Source organism: Suricata suricatta, chromosome 11 (genome assembly GCF_006229205.1).
Source record: "Suricata suricatta isolate VVHF042 chromosome 11, meerkat_22Aug2017_6uvM2_HiC, whole genome shotgun sequence".
NCBI classification, from domain to species: Eukaryota; Metazoa; Chordata; class Mammalia; order Carnivora; family Herpestidae; genus Suricata; species Suricata suricatta.
Genome location: NC_043710.1, coordinates 18,660,118 through 18,684,624, shown reverse-complemented (window position 1 = coordinate 18,684,624; position 24,507 = coordinate 18,660,118). Strand labels below are relative to the sequence as shown.

At 42.9% G+C, this 24,507-nt stretch overlaps 1 protein-coding gene across 1 annotated transcript in view; it reads left to right on the top strand.

The window, feature by feature from the left end:
* HSD17B12 (hydroxysteroid 17-beta dehydrogenase 12) overlaps positions 1-19,665 on the top strand; it is a 167,129-nt gene extending 147,464 nt beyond the window's left edge. Inside the window, exons 8-11 of the mRNA XM_029914799.1 lie at positions 2,026-2,107; positions 4,359-4,424; positions 18,549-18,698; positions 19,122-19,665. Of these exons, the coding sequence (XP_029770659.1) occupies positions 2,026-2,107; positions 4,359-4,424; positions 18,549-18,698; positions 19,122-19,226 (403 nt within the window). The 3' untranslated portion in view covers positions 19,227-19,665. The remainder of the gene's footprint in view (positions 1-2,025; positions 2,108-4,358; positions 4,425-18,548; positions 18,699-19,121) is intronic.
* The last annotated feature ends 4,842 nt before the right edge of the window (positions 19,666-24,507 follow it).

The window sequence follows — 24,507 nt, the reverse complement described above, 5'->3', positions numbered from 1 at the left end:
GCCATAGCAATTCCTGGTTATATGAAAAGTTCAAGGGAAATGCTTCTAAAAGCCAGAAGGATGCATAGGGCTGGGGAAAGGGGTGCAACTTACTGTGGTCTGGGGTTACCTCTCAGGAAGCATTCTGAGTTGCATAAGATACCATGGCTCTCGTGCCTGCACTTAATTGGGACCTGCTCCGAGCTTAAAGGTGACACATTACAATATATCATAAAAGACTTCTCTCCCTTTTACAGATTTATTGAGATATGTTTCACCCCATTTAACCTATACAAGTTGGTGGTTTCTAGTACGTTCACAGATCTGGGCAACCATCACTGGAATCTAACCTGAGAATATTTTCAATACCGTGTAAAGAGAAAGATGTTCTAAACATCATAAATTAATACTCCATTACAAGTCTCCAGTAACAAAAGTGGCCTTTAGTCCATTTGATCAGAGGGGTTTCTCACAAATAAAGGTAAAATCCAAATCTTAGCTACTCATTGCTGATGACTGGTTTTTATCTTTGAGTGATAGGGTTCTACGTCCTATAGACACTCTTACTCTCTTGTCAATATTTGAAAAAAAAAAGGCTTTTCTGTCTCTGAGATGCAAACAAAACACACAAGAATGATATATTCAATACATTGACTAAATATTTCCAACTTTCTTTAAAACCCTAATATAACAGTTTTAAATTTGAGATTTGGTTTCTGTGACCAAAATGTGGGTGGATTTCATTGCTTAGGAATGTGTCTATTACTAAGAAGGACTTCAGTTCAAAAATAAAAACCAAAGACAACTCGTTTCCAGTGACACAGTAAGCGGAGGGTCCAGACTCTCTTTGATGGTTGAAGTGGCATCTTGCCTAGAGGCTGGCAGATGGACTGGGTGACCTTTGGGGATTATTTCTTTTCAGATTTATGTCTAAAATAACTTAGATGCTATTTAATCATGTTTCTTTTATTATTTTGCATAAAAGGGGTCTGTATAGTCCTTTAAAAAAATACTGAAAAGATAGGTCTCGGGGGAGGTAAATTCAGACAAAGAGCAATGAGAATCTGCATGGAAGGAAAGGAACCTGACCTGGAAGGACAGGAAGTAGGTAGGGTTGTTTGCAGTGGCTGAAGGGGACTGCCAGCCCCCGCCACCCCTCCCCTGAGAAGAATGGGTGTGAGGGGGAAGAGTTAGTTGTTAATTGTTTAAAATTCCTAAAACCCTAATTCCACATTCTACCCAACCCAACTTGCTAACAACCAGTATATTGAGGGCATTGTTTATCTCCAATTAATTTTCATTCATTAATCAAATTAGTAATTCCTGGTAACTTTCTGACTCTCAGCTTTCAGTAGACTCTAGAAGGTACAGTAGAAATTGACCTTTATCCTTTGGCAGAGAATATGGTTTCCTCTCCTATAGCGTCCCATCACTTTTCAGTCAGCTCTTTGTTTAGCGACCGAATATCCACAAGCTAGAGGAAGTAAGAGGGCAGAACCTAACCATTCACTCATTGCCAGGAGGTTTCATTAAGTACCTGTTACGCGTTCACGACTGTGCAGAGTGGAGGAAACGTGTAAGACAAGGGCTACGACGTCCAGAGGCTTATGATTTGTTGAGGGAGAAAAGCATTTATACATACAGTGATTAAATACTACAACAAGGTAGTAACGTGATGATGAGCCAGAATAAAGGCATCACAGGATTATGAGAGCATTTCCCAGAGTGAGGATTCTTGGTGCTATGGCCAGAGAAGACCTCAGACGGGAGAGACTAACTCGAGGAGACTGTAGCTCGGATCTGGTCGTGCCCCGGATTACTAAAACAGAAATGAGCTAATTGCAAGCAAGAGCTATTTTTACTTGATTGTGTTATGTCTCATTCACTGCCCGAGCGTATCATGTGCGGATGAAAGGCAAGGGGTGATGTGTGTTAGGAAAACAGCTATGTTCTCCTATTTCAGGTAGTTCTGTATCTCAAGTGTGTAATTTGCAAACAGTTGTGTATATGATTTCATTCTGTTGACTTGGTGCATTTTCTTTTTAGATCTAAAGGGGCGATTCTGAACATCTCCTCGGCCAGCGGCATGTTCCCTGTTCCACTGTTGGCCATTTACTCCGCAACCAAGGTGAACAATTTTTTAGTGAATCATGTCAGGGTAGGAATGGGGGATACTGAGAAATAAGCATGGAAGCTTCTTGAAGTTCTATTCTTGGTTGTTTTCAAATGGACTGGGAAGAAAAAGAATGGGGCCCCATGGTCTCAGAACCACAGATGCTATTTTCTCCTCTAGTAGTTGACTGGTTTTGAAACTGGCACAGGCATAGCTCAGCGTTATGACCAGCTCGGTTCCACACCCCACAGTACAGCGAATCATCACAATAAAGCAAGTCAGATGAGTGTTTTAGTTTTCCAGTATATATCAAAGTTATGTTTACAGTAGGGCCAAGGTAAAGAAAGCAACAATGTTTATACTGTAGTCTATTATGTCTAGAGGAGCAGTGTACATATTTTACTTCATTTTTAAATTGTTTTAACATTTATTTAATTTTGAGAGACAGAGAGATAATATGAGCTGGGCAGGGGCAGAGAGAGAGAAGGAGACACAGAATCTAAAGCAAGCTCCTGGCTTTGAGCTGTCAGCCCAGAGCCCAACACGGGGCTTGAACTCACAGACTGTGAGATCATGACCTGAGCCGAAGTCGGATGCTCAACTGACTGAGCCACCCAGGCGCCCCTCAGTGTACATATTTTAATTAAAAATACTTTATTGCTAGAAAATGCTGTCACCTGAGCTTTCAGCATGTGGTAATCACTGAACACGGATCACTATAACACATATAATAATGATGAAAAGACTGACATTAGGAGAACTACCAAAATATGACACAAAGGCAGGAAGTGAGCAGATGCTGTTGGAAAGATGGTGCCGATGATTTGCTTGATGCAGAGTTGCCAGCGACCTTCGATTTTGTAAAGAATACAGCATCTCTGAAGTACAGGCAAGCGAAACGCAAGGAAATGCGGTATGCCTGTATTTGTACATTTTTGAGAGAGAGCGCAGGTCTGGGCCAGTTAGCTCAACAGTTGAGAACATGATGGTAACGATGGGGATTTGGTCCATGAGTGCGTCAGCTTCATCCTGCAAAAGTTGCCACCCTGCAGCGCTTAGTGGAAGAATTTGCAGCCAGTCAGGACATAAATACACACAGTAGGTGCAAGATAAGGCTGGATGAGAGTGTGAGTATTTTGCTACATTATTCAGAATTCATAGATACTTACTTTCACTTCTGGAACGAGACAAGAATTTTCTAGGACTCTCTGTAAGCAGTCATAATTTTATACACTATCACTATTCACCTGTTCACATTAGTAGTAGAAAACATCACTTAGAACACATTTCCTGCTGCCTCCAGGGCCATAGCATTTTCATATACGTTGTTGAGGCCATAGGATGCATCCCTGAAATGAAAATGACCATTGAGATGCTCAAGTTAAATAAGCTTTTAGGGAAAAATGAGCAAGATATAATACACTAAGAACTTAGAATATGTCAGAGAAGGAAAAGAGCAAAATGCCTGCTTTCTTTTTCATTTGGCCCTTTGTCCACTGGAAAACCGTGAACAACTACTGTGTTGAAAAACCGTGGCACCACGCCCCACTCCTGCCGTCCTCTTGCTCTCTGTGTCTCTGAAGCATAGAGGAGGGACGCTTCATGTGACCCTGAAGTGACGGTTGGACACTAGCTCTTCCCCTGTTCTACTCCATGGCCACAAGACTGTTACGAGTTGGGACCCTCACACAGTCATCATTGATACTTTGCATTTTAAGCCTGAGGTTGAGTCCATATTTGGAAAATGGTACATTATATTCTACAAATAGATTTAAAGTTGTACTATCAGAAGAAGATGGACTGTCACATTCATCCCTGTGCTTCTTGGATCTTGCGTCCCCCAGGACCAAGAGGAAGCTTGCTCTTTTCTTTTCTTTACTGACAACAAAATCCCTATAGAGGAGAGTGGAACGGAATTCATACTGGGTTTCTGTTTGAATGCCAAGTGGGGAGGAGGAACGTGTCCTTTGTGACACAATAAAACATTACTTCTTCGAAAGTAATTTTCTAAAAAAAGAAAGACCCTTTTTCTGGTTAAGTCACAATTTGATCTGGAGATTCTATTGGGTAAGAGAATACTTAATTTAGTGGCAGATAAAAACAACTTGAGGTGCTGAGGTGGTTTTTAATGTCTTCTGCATGTGAAATAAAAAGAATGATTAGGAGCTCGAGTGTTAAATGGTTTATTATTTTTTGTTGCCATGGCTACAGATCAGGCCGATTGATGTAACGTGTGTGTCTCCTTCCCACTCTCACCCCATCCCAGGCTTTTGTGGATTTCTTCTCTCAGTGCCTCCATGAGGAATACAGGAGCAAGGGCATCTTTGTGCAGGTGAGCGGGGTGTGTTTCAGCGGCATATCCCTGTTTTTGTGTGGTTTCCACAGCAACTGTTGCTGTCTAGGCAACGAAGGAAAATCACATTCCTAAGGAAGTGAGTGTGATGTTAGCACACCGTTAAAGGCATGATTTCTTTTTCTTTTGTGCACTTTAAGTCTAGATTTAAAAAAAAAATGATCCCCTAGAATTCTTAAGTAGGGGTACTTAAAGTAGGACTAAACGCACGGTTTTATTTTTTTACAGTTTTATTTTGAGAAAATTAGATCATCCGTATCTCTTAGCTGCCAGGTGTGCAAGGTGTGCGGTGACTGTCGCCAGAGCCACTACATAGCAGCCACAGGGGAAGGTGGGGGGCAGAATCAAACCCACTCTGCACGGAGCAAGGACGGCCGCGTGCACCAGGAGCCCTTAGGTGTGGTAGGGAGCGCTGACTTTTTTATTAATTGTAGTAAAAGTGCATCACAGAAAATCCCCTTTAAGTCATATTCAAGTATTGGGTTCAGTGGCGTTAAGTACATTGACATTGTTGTGTGGCCACCAGACCGTCCTCTCCTGAACTTCATCTTCCAAAACTGAAATGCCTCACTTCCTCCTCTCCCAGCCCTGGGCAGCCCCCATCGCTCTCCTGCCTGTCTGAATGAGACTCGCGCAGGTACCCCTTATGGGCGGAGTCGTGCAGTATTTGTCCATGTCTGGCTTCCTGCATGTCGTCTAACTTCTTCGGGGTTCATCCATGCTGTATAGTGTGTGTCAGACTTTCCTTCCTTTTTAAGGCTGAATAAAATTACGTAGGATACGTACACCACATTGTGTTTATTCACTCCTATGTTGGGCATTCAGCTTGCTTTCACCTGTTGGCTGCTGTGAATGCTGTGGCCGTGAACCTGAGGGGTACTCCTGTCTTTTGGAGACCCTGCTTTCAGTTCTTGTGGATATATTTGTTCCCAGAAGTGGAATCACTGGATCAAGGGGCAATTTTATTTATATCTATACTTCTTTTCTCTGAACTGCCTTTTTTTCCCTAGTAGCTTACCTATTTTATACTCCCACAACCATGCACCAGGGCCCCAATTTTTTTATATCCTTGCCAATATTTATTTTCTGCTATGTTTTTGTTTTTAAATAATAGCAGTCCTTTTGGGGAGGAGGTGTCTCTCACTGTGGTTTTGATTTGCATTTCCCCAATGACTAGTGATGTTGAGCACCTTTTCAGCCGCTTTTTGGCCATTTTATACATTCTTTGGAGAAACACTATTCAGGTCCTTCACCCTTTTCTGATTGGGTCACTTGCTTATTATTGTTGAATTGTAGGAGTTCTTAATGTATTCTGGATATTAATCCTTTATTAGATATACAGTTTGTAGATATTTTCTTCCACTCTGTGCGTTGCCTTTTCACTCTGGATAGTGTCCTTTAATGCACAAAAGTTTTTAATCATGATGTAGTCAGTTTATCTAGTTTGTTCTTTTGTTGCCCAGGCTTTTGGTGTCTTATCCGAGAAATCATTGCCAAATCCAATGTCGTGGAGCTTCCGCCTATGTTTTCTTTTAGGAGTTTTATAGTTTTAGCTTTTACATCTAGGCCTTTGCTCCATCTTGACTTAATTTTTGTAGAGACCTTTGATTTTATTATGTAGCTAAAAGACACAATGCTATGAAAATATGATACAAAATATGAGAGGAAGCAAATGTAGGAGTTTTCATGAGTATCTGTCTCAAATCATCTGTCGTTCACCACAAAGAAATAATGGCTCACAGTATTTCCATGCTTAGGCAGGTGTTCCACAGTGTCATGGGGGAAGTTTGACGTCTTACCCTTTCCTGCTCCGCCCATGCCCTGCCCCTGCTGGTTCACGCACCCCCGTGTTCTTCATGGCTTTCATTACTGCGAGCCTAGTATTTAGATTTTTGCATCCCAAATCCCCAAATGATCAAGCATCGTAATAGCTAGTACTTGAGAAGTTACTTTTCAGGCACAGGGCTAAGCACTTTATAGGTATTCATTTATTTCATTTCATCTTGTAATGAGTTCATAAGGTGGTGTGATTATCATCTTCTTTAAATTTATGGAAATTGGGGTTAGAGAGGTTAAGCCACTTGTCCATGTTGAACCAGGACTCAAATCCGAGTCTGTTTGGCGCCAAAGCCTTTGTTCTTCATCACTGGGCTCCTTACTCGAGGCCTTTAGGGCAGCGCTGAACACATTGTATGTGTCTGTGCTCAGGGAGTTATGGAATCAGAATGTGATTGGCTGTCCAGTTCCATTTCCTCCCTTGTATCTTTTGACAATCAAGATGGCCCTGGGTGTTGTCTGGATCTAGCTGCTGCTGCTGCTACTGCTGCTGCTGCTGCTGCTTCTGCTTCTTCTTTTACGTTTTTATTTAATTTTCAGAGAGAGAGAGAGAGACAGCATGAGTGAGGGAGGAACAGAGATAGAGAGGGAGACACAGAATCCGAAGCAGGCTCCAGCCTCCAAGCTGTCAGCACAGAGCCTGACACCGGGCTCAAACATACGAACCGTGAGATCATGACCTGAGCTGAAGTCAGACGCTTAACTGACTGAGCCACCCAGGTGCCCCTGTCTGGATATACCTTCTAAACCCTTTTATTCTATGAGTGGATAATGTAGCTCAAACACTCACAGTGAGAGGGAGTGGTCGTTAGGGGAAGGCTAGATGAATGTTTCCTTATCTTCCAGGCCACCTATAGTCTGCTTCCTCTGCACCCTGACCTGGGGTCTCACCCAAGTGGTCCTCAGATGTCCTAGCCCCGTGGTGTTATTTTGATTTGCACCTTCCCATAAACGTAGGGTACACTGAGGAGCAAGACCGGGTTTTCGAGAATCCTGAATTTTATACCAAACTACCGTCCTCCCTCTTTCCCCCTTGACCGTGTCATGTTAGTGCTCGTAGCTGAAATCTGTTATGAAGAATGTGGTATATTTTGGTAACAAAGAAACCAGTATAGCATCCAAGGGAGGTAAGGTGCCACATGCCACACAACGTTGTGTCATTTTCTCATTCTGAGGAATCAGTTGTAATCAAGTTATTAATTTAATAATTTTTTTTGAGAGACAGAGACAGCGCAAGCAGGGGAGGGTCAGAGAGAGAGGGGGAGATACAGAATTTGAAGCAGGCTCCAGGCTCTGAGCTCTCAGCACAAAGCCCCAAGTGGGGCTCGAACCCACGAACTGTGAGATCATGACCTGAGCCGAAGCCAGATGCTTAAGGGACTGAGCCACCCAAGCACCCCTATTAATTTAATAATTTTTAAACACCTACTGAGACTCAGCAGGAATCCTACAGATCCACTGGTGGGTGACCTTTAGGCAGCTAGGCCAGAAGCTGGAAGTGATTGAATGACAAAAGGACATATTCCACTCTGAGCACAGATGAGCCATTTCTAAAAATCTCTCAACAGACAAGACCGTCTCCTCCTTCCCACAGCTTGTTTGCCTCAAAGGTCTTTTCTCCATATTCTCTGCCTATTAATCTGGTGTGTCTAGAAGCTACTACAAAAACACATTAGCATTTGTTTTTTGAAATGTTTAACTTTGATAAACTTGTTTTTCCCCAAGAATGAATATCAGTTATGTAATTTCATTGATCATTGTCTTCCTCCAGATAAATTCGTTCAAGGCTTAAATGCAGTGTGAATTTGGGGAAAAAGTTAAAACTCACATGTTTGTGAGAGAAAGTAGCGTTGTCATTTCTGTGTGAACACGTCACAGTGATGAAGTGGAATAGAATCTCGTACTCGTTCTGACCAAAGGGACTGAAACATCTGGTCTAAATGAAGCTCAGAGTTAAAACTGTTGGTTTTCCTTTGGTGGTGTTTTGTGTCTGCACATTTTTTTGGATGGGGAGTATTTATCGGCGATTTCCTCTTCCGCTCCATCCCACGCACTGTTTGCTGGGTGGTCTTGCTGAAATCCTAGGCAGGTGACGTTGCTTTCCTTCAGAGTCCCCCCGTGGCTGCCTGCGGGGCTCAAGGTTGGATCCAGGCTCCACGAGGCCATCGCCAGAGTGGACGTCATGGTGCCCGGTACGTGCTCTGCCCTTGGCAGGGCCCAGGACTGGCTTCTCGGCAAGCACGCCTTTCCCTCTTTACCCCCCACCGCCCCGACTCCCAGAGCCGGTGACCCCTCCCGTCTTTCAGGGCTCAGGCCACACTTCACCAGCCCCAGGAAGTGCTTCACTGTATTCTTGGGATCTGGATTTCTTCTATCTTCTTTGTGTTGCTAATGGCATGTGTAATTTGGGGCACACTAGGGACCTGCCTTTTGGTTGGTATGTTGGAAGATTTTGGTTATCCATGGCCATGTTTGTGACACACAGACATTCATTTTAAGCTGTTGTTGTTTTGTTTGTTTGTTTTGTTTTTGTTTTTGAGCTTAGTCTCTTGCTCCCATATGCCTCTGGTCTTGAACTTTCAACCTCTGTATCTAGAGGGTGTCTAGGCTAATGCTGTGTTGCCAAATTTCAGTTTCTTCTAATCCTTGGGAGGAAAGCTGTCTTTCCAGGTCTACCTCTCTGTGAATGTGTATGAGATTGTTCTTTAGGGAGAAGAAGAGAGTATGTTTTTTTAATTTAACTTGTTTTATATGAATTCCTTCTTAATGTTTTTTGCTTTTTTCATTCGTGCAATTTTCTGAGAACATGTAACATTACCTCCCATGAATTCAGGTTTGCCGTTAAATAAGCATTTTCTGGAAAGGCAAATAAACAGTGGAGACAGTAAGTGGAAAAAAAAAAAAAGGTGAATTTTGAACCTGATAAATTCTGTGTATGTTTTTGAGTTTTGAATCGAGGGTGAGAAGTTCATTCTTGACTCAACCTTGTCAAGTGTGTTCTGTTGGTGAGGACTCTGTTTTCATGATTGCCCTTTAATTAAAGCCCAGTCAGAATGATGCTTACCTCTTTCAAAGGGCAAAATCCTCAGTGATCTGACCAGCTAGTTGGAGGGCCCCAGTACCGGCTCCTTCCGTATGCCACGTACCAACTAGCCACGGATGCCGAAAAAGGATAAGAAATAGTTAAGACGAAGACAGCCCCCTGAAACCATATGTCCTGAACTCTTCTTCTGTAAAACTTTCACAAACCTAGTTGCTTAATTATAAAACTTTTTATTCGGAGATAATTTCAAACCTACAGAAAAGTTGTATGAGTAAGAATAATACAAAGAACACTCCAATCCCCTTTACCCAGAGTCACTCAGTGTTAGGCAATTTATTCCATTTGTTGTTGAAAGGGAAGTCGCATACATCATGGCTCTTTCCCTCTAAATGCTTCAGTGTGCATTTCCAAAGAATAGGGTATCCCTTTTATGTAACCACAACAGCCACTTCAGAATTAACACTGACATAATATTTTTGTCTAATCTGCCATCTGTATTCTGGTTTTTCGCTCCACGATAATGCTTACGGCGTTTTTTTACCCTCCAGCGAAGAATTCAGCATACGACCGGGTATTCTCTAATTGTTCTCTCTCCTTAGTTTCCTTGAATCTGGACTATATCCACAGCCTTTCTTTGCCTTTGTGACATCGACGTTTTTTGAAGAGCACCGTATTCCTCCTGCTCTTTTTGTTTGACTGTTCTTCATTTGGGGTTTATCCGATGCTTCCTCACGGCTGGATTCACGTGACGCTTTCCGAGCCAACACTGCACATGTGAGTCTGGATGTTACATCCAGGGACACACAATAACCGTCTGCCCTTCACCACCATGTTGCTTGTGTTGCTTCAGTCGAGGCGTTACCCACTTTCTCCGCTGTAGAGTTACCATCTTCTTCCCTCGCACGAATAATCTATCTGTGGGGAGACACCGCGCCCTATCACAGGTGCCTCTTTCGTTAGCGTCCTGTGGTGATGCCTCACAAACCAGCCTCCCGCGGGGGTTTTGATGCTACTGAGCTCATGAAACCCTGCCTGGATATTTGGTCATTTCAAAGCAAGAAGTCCCAGCTTCCTCAATCCAGGCCATGGTTTTTGTTTGTTTTGTTCTTATTGTTTTTTATTTACTTTGAGAGAGAGAGAGTGCAAGAGGTGGGCAGATGCAGGGCTTGAACTCACGAACCCTGAGATCATGACCTGAGCCGAAGCCAGATGCTTAACGAACTGAGCCATCCAGGGGCCCCAGGCCATGGTTTTATGCCAACTGCATTAATCACTGGTATGCTTAGGGGCAGTGAGGAGGGGAGGCTGGGCTTGGCATCAGCAAACCAAGGTTTTAGCTCTGATATCTCCAGTCCGTAGTCATCTGACCTGCAGAAAGCTGCTTCATTACTCTGGGCCTTAGTCTCCCCTTCTGGCAAATGGAGACAAGGGATGGAGTGTATATAAGAACACCAGAAACTGAAATGACACACGAGTGAGAAGAAGAAAGAAGTTTGCATGTTTTGAATATCTACAATACGCTCCTATACTCTAGTTTCTCTTCAGATGGGATAAATATTTCACCTTTTACAATATGCTCCAAGTTTTCAACCATTTTGTGGTCTTACTTGATATGGACATTAACCTAGATCCATTTGACAAATAGGAAACTAAGAATCAATAGGAGTCGTGTCCCTTGCCTACGGTCAGTCCAGTTTGTCAGACAGCGAGTGCCTGCTGTGTGACAGGTCCTTAAGTCGGCAGAGAGGCAGCAAAGGTGAATCAGACACAGACCCTGTCTTCAAGGCTCAAGGCACACACGGAGCAAGAAGACAGATACATTACAAACACGGAGGATAGCAGGTCCAAAACTAGAGGTATATATTGTGCACGATGTTTCTTCAATCACTACATGTTTAGAGTGCGCCTAGTAGTCTGGCTATTGGGGTTACAGTGGCAAAAAGACAGAGACAGACAGGTGTGGTAGAACTTACGTTTAGCGGGGAGACAGACAATAGACAAGTAAAGAAATACATGCATGGGATGACCTTGCAGAGTGATAAGCGCTGTGGAGAAACTAGAGGAGGGTGATGTGCTCCGGAATGTTGGCAAGTGCAGGGAATTTACGGAGAGCCAGACTTGTAGCTGGGTTCAAATAACTCTGAGGTCTGTGCTCCCTCTGTTTCTCACAGAGGTACGGAGAGGCCAAGGCTCTAGAACCGTCCTGTAGGGTTCAGTTTACCTGGCTCGTTATCAGAGGACAGATGAGGACACAGGTCGAGGCCACTAAACCCAGAGAAGTCAGTTGTAGGTTTCAGCCGGCCTGAAAATGAAATGGGTTTTCTTGGTTTTTTTTAGCAGGGGTTTGTAGAATCCTCCATTTCAAGGCGAACCTACCATGATGGGGACATTCAGTGGGCCTCCTTCTCCTAAGTTACCACCTTCCAGTGGTTTGGTCCTCGTGGGTGATGAGAGTTGGTGGCTTTATTAATCCAGCTAAATGTAGTTTTTAATCAGAATAAATTTAGAAAATAAATAAGATACCTAGAGATGAGGGAGAAAACAAAATGCAAGTTTTTTTAAATGAAAGGAGATAGTTCCTCTTTTATATTTTGTTAAATATTTTATAGCTTGGAGTAATCATACAGATCTACCGGGCTATAAAGAGCAAGAAAGCCGAATACTGAGAAGTGGCTATCAGGATTGAAAATAGAATTCTTCATCCATTCTTCTTGTTAATTGCCAACGCCAATAAAAGAAGGTAATGGAGTGTGTCTTTGTTAGTGCAGATGGAATCTAAATAGAACTATAAAGCAGTGTAATTCTCCCAGGAGATAATCGTGTCTGGTTAATTGCGCCAACTTTGAGAAATGGCTTCAGAACAGGAACATTAGTCCTGTTCGCACCCATGGTCCCCAATCCCTTCCAGCCAGGTGACTCTACATGTTTGTCATTGATACATCTTTCTTGCCTGGGCCCTTAAGACAGTGTTGCCCCACAAGGAGTAAAAACTTAAGGGTAGGGGGTGCCTGGGTGGCTCAATCAGTTAAGCGTCTGACTTCTATTCAGGTGATCTCACAGTTCGTGAGTTTGAGCCCCGCATCAGGTTCTGTGCTGACAGCTCAGAGGCTGGAGCCTGCTTCGGATTCCATGTCTGCCTCTCCCCCACATGTGCCCTGTCCCTTTCTCTCTCATAAATAAATAAAACATTAAAAAAAAAAACTTTTTTAAACGGAAGAGGGGGCGCCTGGGTGGCTCAGTCGGTTAAGCGTTTGACTTTGGCTCAGGTCATGATCTCACGTTCGTGAGTTCGAGCCCCGCATCGGGCTCTGTGCTGACAGCTCAGAGCCTGGAGCCTGCTTCTGGTTCTGTGTCTCCTTCTCTCTCTGCCCCTCCCCCTCTCATGCTCTGTATCAAAAATAAATAAAATATTAAAAAAAATAAATAAATAAACGGAAGAGGTAGTAAGTCCAGAAAGAACTAACATATCCAGGTGGTTACCTCAATAATCATTCTTTATAAATATGGCATTCTTACAGGCTATAAAAATTCAGCCAAGTTTTTCTTTCTAAATTCATCCTGAAAAATAGAAATATTCTAAAACTTAGAAAGTAATTGCAATACATACCGGGGTTCAAATTCCACATTCTTTAGCTGACAGTATTTTGTTTAATCCTCACGATAGCACAATAAGGAAGATGCTATAGGCCCCAGTTGCAGAGGAAGAAACTGAAGCTCAGTATTTTGGTCAAGATCAGACACGGGTACGTGGTCAAGGCTATGTGATTGCAACCCTGACATTCCCCCACCTCACACCCTGTTGCCTCTTTCTCTCATATTCCAAATTCAGTCCATTGGGAAATCCTACCAACTGCAGTTTACCCTTTAAACATACCCGCTGTCTGACCACTTCTTGTGACCACCACGCTGCCAGTGATTTAGGCCATCCCCATCTCCTGCTCTGGACATTCTGCCGTCCCTCCCTCCTCAGCCTCCCGATAGCCCCAGTCCGCTCCCAGTAGTCACAGTGATCTCTTTAAAGCTAAATCAAGGACATTTTACTTCTCTACTAAAAAATTCTCCCAGGGCCTTTCATTTCTTTCAGAGAAGAAGCATCAATTCTTAGGACCTACCGTGTTCTGATTTCGGATGGTCCACCTTATTTGCACGCGCGCGCACAGACACACACACACACACACACACACACACACATGCACACACACATACCCCGTTATTTTGCTGGTCCCCTTGCAGTTCCTCAAATACTCCAAGCACATGTCCACCTCAGGGCCTTTGCACTTGCTGCTCTCTCCGTCTGAAAGGATATTTGCCCAGATAGCCTTTTTGCTAGCTCATATAAGGAAAGGTTGAAATCATTGTCACCACATCAGAGAGGCCTGTCTTGGTCACCTGTTGCTATTCAGGGTTACTTTTCTTTTTCCTTTTTATCATCACCTCCCAATATAGCTTACCTTTTTTTTTTTTTTAACTGTTTGTAATATGTGGGCCTCCACCTCCACCCCAGACGTAAGCTCTGTAGATTAGGGACTTTCCTTTTTTCACAGCCCTATTCCACTGCCTAAAACAGTGTCCTAGTAGGTGCTCAGGAAATATTTGTTGTTAAATAAATGGTCTTTGTGATATTACTCTGTTTTTCCTTTTGTTCTGTGCATGTTAACATATAAATCCCACATATTCAGAAGTAGGTCCTTTGTAAGATTATCAGCCAGCCAGTGTTTACAAGTATTTTCTTTGTAGAGGGGCGCCCAGGTGGATCAGTCAGTTAAGGTCCAACTCTTCGTTTTGGCTCAAGTCATGATCTCACTGTTCACGAGTTCAAGCCCCAACTGGGCTCCATTCTGACAGTGTGGAGCCTGCTTGGGATTCTCTCTCTCTCTCTCTCTCTCTCTCTCTCTCTCTCTCTCTCTCTCTCTCTCTGTCTCTCTCTCACTCCACCTCTCTTTCTCTCAAAATAAATAAATAAACTTTAAAACAAAGGGGGGATTTTCTTTGTACAGAACATCCAACTCCTTCATCTGGGGCGTAGGTGTTAGGTAATGTTACCATGAGGTCTTTGCTCAATGCCATGTAGTTATCCCCTTTTCCCAACATGTTCTAGGAATTCCAGGTTTTTCTACCAATGAGATAAGCAACAGTCTTTTTGTGAAAAAGCTCATCTCATGATCTACAGACTCCAAAGTTTGGGTCTAAGTATAGAGTTAGGTCTTCTGGAGGCTATCAGTCCTGAAATGGAAGATAAATACACAGACGGAAGGAGAAAAGATTCCCTACAACGCCTCATATGGGCCACAGCCTCTGCCTTAAGATGTAAGCCAGTCACACTGGTGAGCGTAACGCTCCTAAAAGGCAGATGAGACATTGTGTCTAGAATAACATATTGTGCAGATAGACTGGGGCCTGTGCCCTTTGGATCCACGTTTTCCAAAGTAAGGCTATGAGTTGTGAGTTGTTCTGGCCATTTTTATTCATTTAATTTTAATTTTTTCTTAATATTTATTTATTTTTGAGAGAGAGAGACAGAGCAGGAGCAGGGGAGGGGCAGAGAGAGGGAGACACAGGATCTGAAGCAGGCCCCAGGCTCCGAGCTGTCAGTACCGAGCCCGACACGGGGCTGAACCCACAAACCATGAGGTCATGACCTGAGCCAAAGTCAGACACTCAACTGCCTGAGCCACCCAGGCGCCCCTGTTCTGGTCATTTTTAAGTTCAAGAAGACATGTTTAGTATACAGGTGACGATAGGAGAAGTGACAAGGTTCGGTATTTGATTCTTGAGTATCTGTCTCACAGTGTGGGGCTCCGTCTCTCCATTACTCCATGACAGGAAGTTACAGTATCCTTCTTGTTCTGAGTAAGGCCCCCTAAATTGGCTTGTAAAGACCAAATTACCTAAGCAAGCTACTCCAGTGCATGAGAAAAAGGATACCAAGTTGTCTCCAGGGATTTTTTTTTTTTTAACAGGCTGAATAAGGACAAAACATCAACAGCTTTGCTTTGCGGCCTAGTTAGTTACTTTCACTTTGGGATGGAAGACCAGGGCACTTGCCTGCACCCACGTCTGTGAAGCCCAGGTTGTTTCCAAGGAGTAGTATATATGGTGGCAAAGTTTTGAGCTTAAGCAACTTGTAAAATTTGTTCTGCCCAAAATACTTTCTTGTGGAAGGGGGAGTATACTTGACCAGTTCACTGTAGTGTTTCCATGAGTAGGCAGGAAAATGGATTAATTATTGTTTTTTTTAATTAAAAAGTTGTTTTTGTTTATTTTTGAGAGAGAGAGAAAGAAAGAACATGAACGGGGAAGGGGCAGAGAGAGAGGGAGACGCAGAGTCTGAAGCAGGCTCTAGTCTCTGAGCTGTCAACAAGAGCCCCAAGCGGGGCTTGAACCTATGGACTGTGAGATCATGACCTGAGCCGAAGTCAGATGCTTAACTGACTGAGCCACTTAGGTGCCCCCGTGTTTATTTTGTTTTTGCTGAACTCTTTAAGGAGGTACCTAGATGACATTGTGAGGTATATTTCTTTTACAGTAACTTGAAATATCCTTTTAAAATTCTTGGCAAGTAGCTAAAAGTTTGTCTTGGTTTAGATGGATGATCTTGCTTAAGCTTCAGAATACCTAAAACTTTGGTTTAAACTCTCATATTCCACTGTTCACTTCCTGATGTAATTAGCTCCCCGGACGGCAGCCGCGGAGGGCAGCCCACTGCACTTCTCCAGAGCTGTGCACACTGAGGTGCTCTCTGTCTCCATCATCAGATCTGCGCACCCCCCCCCCCCCCGTGTGCGGGGACTGGCGATACGGCGGCGAACAAGGCCACCTTTTCTTAGGGTTTATGCTCTAGAAATCACTACTGTCCCATGCTTGGGTTCAGTTTTCTGTATAGTTTAACTTCCCTCCAGTTTAACTGCCTCCCACAGTTGCAACGCCTGAACCATACTGCCGGCTCCCAGCTCCCCGAGAACATCACGCTCTCCTCCTTTTCTCTGCCCCTGCTTCTCAGCACCCAAACAGCCCCCCTTGTTTGCTTGCCTGGTAGGCTCCTCCACTTTATTTAAAAACGTAGCTCTAAAGTTATTCCATCTCTGAATCCTTTGCATCTTCTGCTAGGTCACCCGAACCGCCTTGACTTTAAACCATTAGTCAGAAATAGTAAGTACCCTTTCCAGAACTGGATTTGCATCTTTCTTCCTTCCTTCTTTCCTTTCTTTCTTTCTTCCTCTCTTTCTCTTTCTTTCTCCCTCTTTCCCTTCCTTCCTTTCTTTTTTGGATTTGCATTTCTTTACTGGAAGAACATCGGTTAACTTGGAATTCCTAGGCCTGTGTCTCCTGTCCCCACCTTTGGAGCTGGGAGGCTCCCTAGGCTGTCTGGACCCGTTAGCTGAATGGTGAATTGACTTGTGGCACCATCAAGCGGCTCAGCCAGGCAGTGCGACTTAATTCTTCTGCAGGATCGAAATAGTCCGATTTATGCCTGTATCTGCAGAGAGAGGAACCCAATCATAATCATGTAATCATGTAATCATGTATTCGGAAAGTATGATGATCAGACCGTCTTCATCCTGAGACACTCAAAACTTTACGGTACCCTTGGCAGGCTTGTGATCTGTAGATGGGAACGTGGTTTTGATCTTTACTTTTCTGTAACCAGAAAACCTGAGACAGAGATGGACATGGCTTACTTATGTTCCTTCATTATTCGAGACAGAGCATGTGCATATGCTTTCTCTTGCTCTGTTTTTGCTACTCAGCTCGGTGAACGGCGTTTTCATTACTTACCTGCTCTGTGAGCCTCAGTGAACGTTTCATACTGTGTTAGTCTGAGATCTCTCTGCGTTTGTGTTCTCGTATTCTATATCCTCCTGCAGCATGGCTTTAAAAGTAAAGACCTTTTCGACAACATACGTTCGCTCAGTAAGTGGGGGACACATGGATAGTGATAACCAAATTCTCAAAAACCAAGAGTCACCTCATCAAAGTCGGCCCAGATATGGCGGTACTCTGGGGACGTTAGTCTCCTTAGTGTGGGTTTGTGGCTGCAGACACTTGAGAGAAGAAGATGGAGAGAGTCGCTGGGGGTCAGTGCACCTGTTAAGGAGGGTGGGTTGCATTCCTTGACTCATACTTGGGAGTGGGAAAAATACAAAAACAAACAAAACCCCAGAGCGACATGGGAACGTTCCTTCCGGTTTGTAGCAGGAATGAAATGCATCGTCTGGAACGCGTCTCAATCTTCTACCTCTAGTGAAGTTTTTACTTTGACCACCAGGTGTTCGATCCTCTTCTTTCACGGAAGTATCGTTGTAATTTATACCCTTTCCTCTCATGCATGTGTGATAAGAGGTGAAGAGCCTCTCATGCATGTGTGATAAGAGGTGTGTGATTGGTGAAGAGCCAAGCCCACGCTATTTCAAAGTATAGAAGGGACCTCTCGAGTCATGAGTCAGTACCCATTGTAATAGGGGTCCTTTATCTCCTCTGTTGGAGCCTGTCCACAAGTATCAAGCACAAGCAACAGAGAACCTGACACTAGTTAAGTTCTTCTAACAGGTAGTGTTTAGACCTGTCATCAAGTGTCCCGTGGTTACCCAGGCTGCTGCCATATGGTCATAGTGTCTCCCCCACAAACAAGAAAGCAAGAAAAGGCAAGGTGGCCCTATCTTATTAGTAGCGAAGTTTATAAAGCTCTGACACAGAATGGTAAGAAACGAGGGAAGAAGGGTGGTTGTCAAAGGCTGAGAGAGGGAAATGCTTCTTTTGGACGGACCAAAGCTGGTAGAACCTTCTTAATGAACCACAAGTTGTGAAGACAGTTAGCATCATCTCTTGAAGAGGGTCAGATGTCTGATGGTTCATTACCACCACCATCACGGTGGTTTCGTAACGGTGCTCAATTCAGAGTAGAGAGAGTATCCCGTCTCTGCCCACTAGGTGTGTTCAGTGCCTTGTTTTGGAAGGTTCTCTAAGGTTTACGTCTGCTTATATTTAATACTTCTTCCGTCTCAAATTGTTTCCTTGATAGATTGCCTTGTTGCAGTTTACTTCATGCTGTCACGTGTCTTCTCAAGCTGGCTTTCCATGTGCTTCTCTCTCTCAAGATACACACCTTACCTTTCACCAGTGTTTCCGTGTTTGTGCCACCAAGAGTGATCAGGCAGCACTGGACTCTGATATGTCGGGTTCCTAATCACCAGTATGTTTTTTTGGTGGGGGTGTTGCCTTTCTAGAGTGTCGTGCCGTTCTTCGTAGCTACGAAGCTGTCTAAAATCCGAAGGCCCACGTTGGATATGCCCTCTGCAGAGACCTACGTGAAGGCTGCGATTAAAACGGTGGGCTTGCAGTCCCGAACCTCCGGGTACCTGGTCCATTCTCTTATGGTATGTAGATTTTCAAGCCTCAGGTCAGTAGTTCGGTGCTGGGTTTTCTTTTCCACCGAGTCACAAAATAGCGTGTGATTTATTAGCATATATACATTGTCTCAACTTACTAACAAGGCATCTGTGCTGTGTTTTGTTTTGAAGTTAATTTTGAGAGAGAGAGAGAGAGAGAATCTGTGTGTGTGTGTGTGTGTGTGTGTGTGCGCGCGCACGCACAAGACAAGGAGGTGCAGAGAGAGAGATGGGAGAGAGAGAGAATCCCAAGCAGGCTCCACGCTGTCAGTGTGGTTTTATTTTGAACACCCAAGCACTTTAGAATTTACCTACAAATAAAACGACAGTAAAGTAAAACATAAGATCAGATGCTTTACGTTAGCTCATATTACAGGCTGTAACTACCTGTCTCCCCATTTCTTTCCCTAGGCCTCGATACTTTCAGCCATGCCTGTCTGGCTGTATTTGAAAATAATCATGAATGTGAACAAATCCACACGAGCTCGCTCTCTGAAGAAAGCCAAGAAGAACTAAGCACTGATACCCGCCCTGAGTAGCTTGGCGGGGTGCGCCAGCCTACACGGGTTTGCGGCAAGGCACCCACCCCTCTCCAAAACCTGCGGTGGTCCTTTCATCAATTACTAATAAGGCTACATGTTGTCATAATTGGGGGGAGAGCAGACGTTGCTTTCAGAAGTTCCAGAGATACATTCTGGATACTAGCAGGAGTTATTTTGAAGTGTAGTATAAATGCTCTTATCAAATGGACATAGAACTAATACTAGCAAGAACAGGGTAACGGGAAGGAACATGATTGTAGCAAATCACAGACCGACAGAGACAGACACAGTGCTGATCCAGTGCTTTCATCTGGCCCAGGACGCCAACGATGATGATTCTTGTATTTTCTCTGAAATATACTTTAAAAAGTATGGCCAGAAAAGAACTTTTTTTTTTTTTTTTTTAACATTTTGGGGTAGTGGAGATGAGTTGATTCACTTACGGGAGGGCACCCTGCAGTCTGCGTCACTATGAGGTTTTCTAAAGGTGTGTCCCAGTTTGTACATTTCTATGCTCAGGTGGCTGATGACAGAAAAGTAGTACATGAACTACGGCGTTCTTTTTGACCCTTGAAGCCTGCTAAGATACGCTCTCCTCTAACATGTGTTTCTTCTCAGTTTACATGAATGTAAATACTGGAGGCTGCATGGTATGATTTATAAAGGTAAATGGGTCAGAAAGTACACGGAGATGGCAGCCGCCTATGGTGTCACTGAACCCCTGACCCACGAAAGTGGCTTGCTTGGTCCCCAGGCTCCTTTGTTTCTGCGCCGCACTGATACGGCTCACATATGGGACCGCGGCCATTCCTACAATAGTAATGATAACGGAGAAGTCGCCTTATACTTTTAAATTGATACCCTATTGGCACCAATATGACTAGTTTTAGTAAAAGATAGTATAACTATGGTGTTGACTGAAAAGGTGTATTTCTTTGGTACTTGAAATTAAGGCTGTTGGGGCACCTGGGTGGCTCAGTCGGTTAAGCCTCCAACTTTGGCCCAGGTCATGATCTCACGTTCCTGGGTTTGAGCCCCGCGTCGGGCTATGTGCTGACAGCTCAGAGTCTGGAGCCTATTTCTGATTTTGTCTCCCTCTCTTTCTCTGCCCCTGCCCGCTCATGCTCTGTCTCTCTCTGTCTGAAAAATAAATAAAACATTAAAAAATTAAAAAAAAAAAGAAATTAAGGCTGTTTTTACACTGGCTTAATCGAAATTGAGACTTACTTTTATCCTGCTTTGCAACTTGTTTGCAGGAAATCAAGAAATAATTCAGGATCATGAAACATGCAATACAGAAGGTAGGTCTTTCCGAAGACTGTGGTTCCTAGGCTGTGAGTTTTAAGCACTAGGAGATTTATTAAAAAAAAAAAAAAAAAAAAAGGTAAATTACAGGGTTTAGGTGTTTAGGTGTTTTTCGCTTTTAATTTTGCCAGCTGAGGATGTAAAACAGACAGGAAGATCCAAAGTACTTTCTGCTGTTAGCATCCTTATAGAGATGAAAAGACATTTTAGGACCTAAAAAAAGTAAGAAGAACATAATCTCAGAATCATTTAAATTGAATAAACTTCATTTTATGAAAAACACACTACCTTTTTCTCTCTCATTTTGTTGTAGAAATGGTGAAACCACAGTGACCTGGGCGACATTTTATTTCACACGTTGGTTGGTTGGTGGTTGTGGGCGGTAGCTTTCAGGAGGGAGCTGGTAGGACCAGGAAGGAACTGATGTACAAGCACACAAAAGTCTTCCCCTTCTGTCTGCATTAGAAAATAGTTGCATTCTGATTAGGAAATCCCTTAGCAATCTTGAAACCTTAGACACTATAGCTTTTACTACTTCAACTTGGCAACTAGTATCATCTTCTATTTGACACTCAGGTTGGAGATAAGGGCATGAACGTCTGTTTCCAGGCACATGAAAAGAAAAAGCTCATGAAGAGAAACCACCATACTCCACAAACTTTCAAAATAGCGGGGCACAGTTTTTAGACCTGACTTATATCAACTTGATATTATGGTCTGATGTGTGCCAGGTAAGGTCTGGACCGAAAAGAGGAGAATAAAAGAGACATGTAGATTCAGCTCCCCTCACAACACAGTGAGCTGGGTCTTCATTTCCTGTTCTTCTGTCGTTCCCATGCCGGGGAGGGGGGGGGCGGGCATGGGAGAAAGTGTCTTGTACACATGATGATGTTGCTATTCTCATTGGTCTTTGTGTTTTCATCCCACGTGCACTGGGAATGAACACAGATGATATGATCATTCTCAATTTCCTCAAATGTGGTCCTGCCCTGACTAGGGGAGGTCCTCTCACTTGATACTTAGTGCAACAAAATCCAATAGAACTGAATTTCCTAGAAAGTGAACATCTGTGCGACCCCACACAGACAACGTCGATGCGGCGTGAGAGAGATTGATTGTGCTGGCACCAGATGACCATGAAATGAACTTTAAGTAGCACTATAATTGTTTAAGTCTGTTGACGTGAAAAATCACCAGAGATGGAGATGGTCCTGGGTTCTGCTACCTTCTCTGGAGTTTATCAGCATCAAAAGAAATCATCAGAGCTTTTCATTGAATATGTTGGGCACTAATTCAGTTTTAAAAAGTTTAAGGACTCTCCATTTTGCACTTTGATACTTTTTGAGTGATGAAAACTTAAGAATTGTGGACGGATTGTAAGTCCCTTGTGTAAGGTGGTTCTTCCTGCTGAGGATTACTTGGACACATCTAGTAACGGAACACTGTCTAGCCTGAACTCAAACCTATTACATCAGTGTTAATGTGATGACGGCATATTACAACTTTGTTCACTCTCCTTTTATGCGTGTCGCCGAAAAGCAAGCAAAATGGGTAGGATAAAAGGATGTAAGGCAAACTTGTCTTGCTTATTACAAAAAAGTTTCTAGACATACTGTTGTGTGCATTTATTGAGCACTGTAATAACAGTGTAAGTACTTTATGCTATGAAGGAAAAATAAAGCAAGGTAAGGAAAATGGGGAATCACTATGTGTAGGGTAAGAGTGAGAGGCTTATGAATTTAAATAAGGCATCATGGTAGGCCGTGGAGAAAGGTGGCATTTGAACAGTCCTGGGGGAGCCTTTCAGGTATGTGGAGAAGGGCGCAGCAGGCAGACCAGGCTGGGCAAAGAACCCCAGGAGGGCGTGTGCCATGTATGTTCCAAAAATAGCTAGGAGACATACATATGGAAGTATATACTAGGTGAACTCTTCCCTGAAGATTTCAGAGATCTAGTTTAGTTATGACTTTCCACCATTAAGTCACCATTACATTCTTGGTCATAATTCACTACCTTTGTACTGCTGAATTCAATTTACTGGTATTTTATTTGGAATTTTTGAATCTCTCTTGAGGAAATTGGTTTGCAATCTTTCTCGTATTTGTCTGGTTTTCCTATCAATATGACTTCATTAAATGAGCTGGGAAGGTTGCTTATTTTACTCTGCTCTGGAAGGCTGTTAAAGATCCGAGCAGCCTTTTTCCATCAAAGCTCATAAAACTGCTGATGATGTTGCTTCAATGGTAATAAGACAACTCAAGCTTTCTGTTTTTTCTTGAGTCAATTTTGAAAAAAAATTTTTTATTTCTAAACATTTACTCATATCCCTCCCCAATTTATTAGCATAATGTAACTTTGTATGTATCTTTATGTTTTTTAAGCTTTCTTTTCCTTTCCCTTCCCAATATTCTTTGTTTTCTTACTTTCTTTTCCTTGACCATTTTGCTAGAAATTTGTCTCCTTTGTTAGTTTTTTTAATGTTAACTTATTAATTTTTTTGATGTTTTATTTGTTTTCGAGACAGAGAGAGACAGAGCATGAGGGGGGGAAGGACAGAGACAGGGAGACACAGCATCTGAAGCAGGATCCAGGCTCTGAGCTGTCAGCATAGAGCCCAACATGGGGCTCGAACCCACGAACATGAGATCATGACCTGAGCCAAAGTCAGAGGCTTAACCGGCTGAGCCACCCAGACACCCCCTTTTAATGTTTACTTATTAATTTTTTGAGAGAGAGTGACCATGTGAGCAGGAAAGGGGCAGAGAGAGGAGGTGAGACGGAGAATCCCAAGCAGTGTCTGTACTGTTAGTGCAGAGAGCCCAATGTGAGCTCAAACCAAACCCAGGAACCATGAGATCATGACCTCAGCCAACGTCAGATGCTTAACTGACTAAGCTATCGAGGTGCCCCCTCCTTATTAGTTTTTTTTTAATGCTTTTTATTTATTTTTGAGAGACAGAGAGAGACAGCATGAGCAGGGAAGGGTCAGAGAGAGAGGTAGACACAGAATCCAAAGACAGGCCCCAGGCTCTGAGCTAGCTGTCAGCACAGAGCCCGATGCGGGGCTCGAACCCACGAACCATGAGATCAGGACCTGACCCAAAGCTGGACACTCAACCAACTGACGCCAAGAACTAGCTTTTGGCTTTGTTGATCCTCTCGGCCCTTTTCACTTTATGTTCTCCTGATTTCTGGCAGTTTATTCTGTTATTTTTATAATTTCATAAAGTGAACATTTCATTCAGGTTTAGTATTTTTTCTATTCTGACATAAGCATCTACTGCTCCAACTTTAATTATCTTTTGCTAAATCCCACAATTTGCATATACACACATTCTTTTTAGTGCTAATACTGAAATTTACATTAGAACTTCTTTGACCTATGAATTGTTTAGAAATGTTTTTAAAAGCACAAATTCAAGTTTTTATAAATGTTATTTCCTTTCTGAAAAGCTTGTGTTGGTATCATCATTAATAAGACAACTTTACATTTTGTGCATTGTGACATCATGAAGACACCACGTCACTTATGTGGTATTCCTGCCAAAAATTTATAATCTGAGCCTAATCAAGTAGAAATATCAGAAAAATTGAGGGATATTTTACAATTAAACCAACTTACACTTGTCAAAACCTTCAGATTAAAGAAGACTAAAGAAATGTCACAAGTAAGTGTTACATGATCTTGGATTGAATCTTGATAAAGAAATGTTTGAGACAACGGGTGAGATTTAAGTTAGGTCTATAGAATGGATAATAGCATTGTATCGATGTTAATTTCCTGAGTTTGATCATTGTACTGTGGTTATTCAAGGGAAAACCCTTGGTTTTTAAGAAAATACACACTAGAGTATTTAGGGAGAATGGGACATTATATGTGCAATCTCAAAAGGTTCACAAAAAAATCACGTGTACAGAAAATGATAAAGCAAATGTGTTAAAATGTTAAC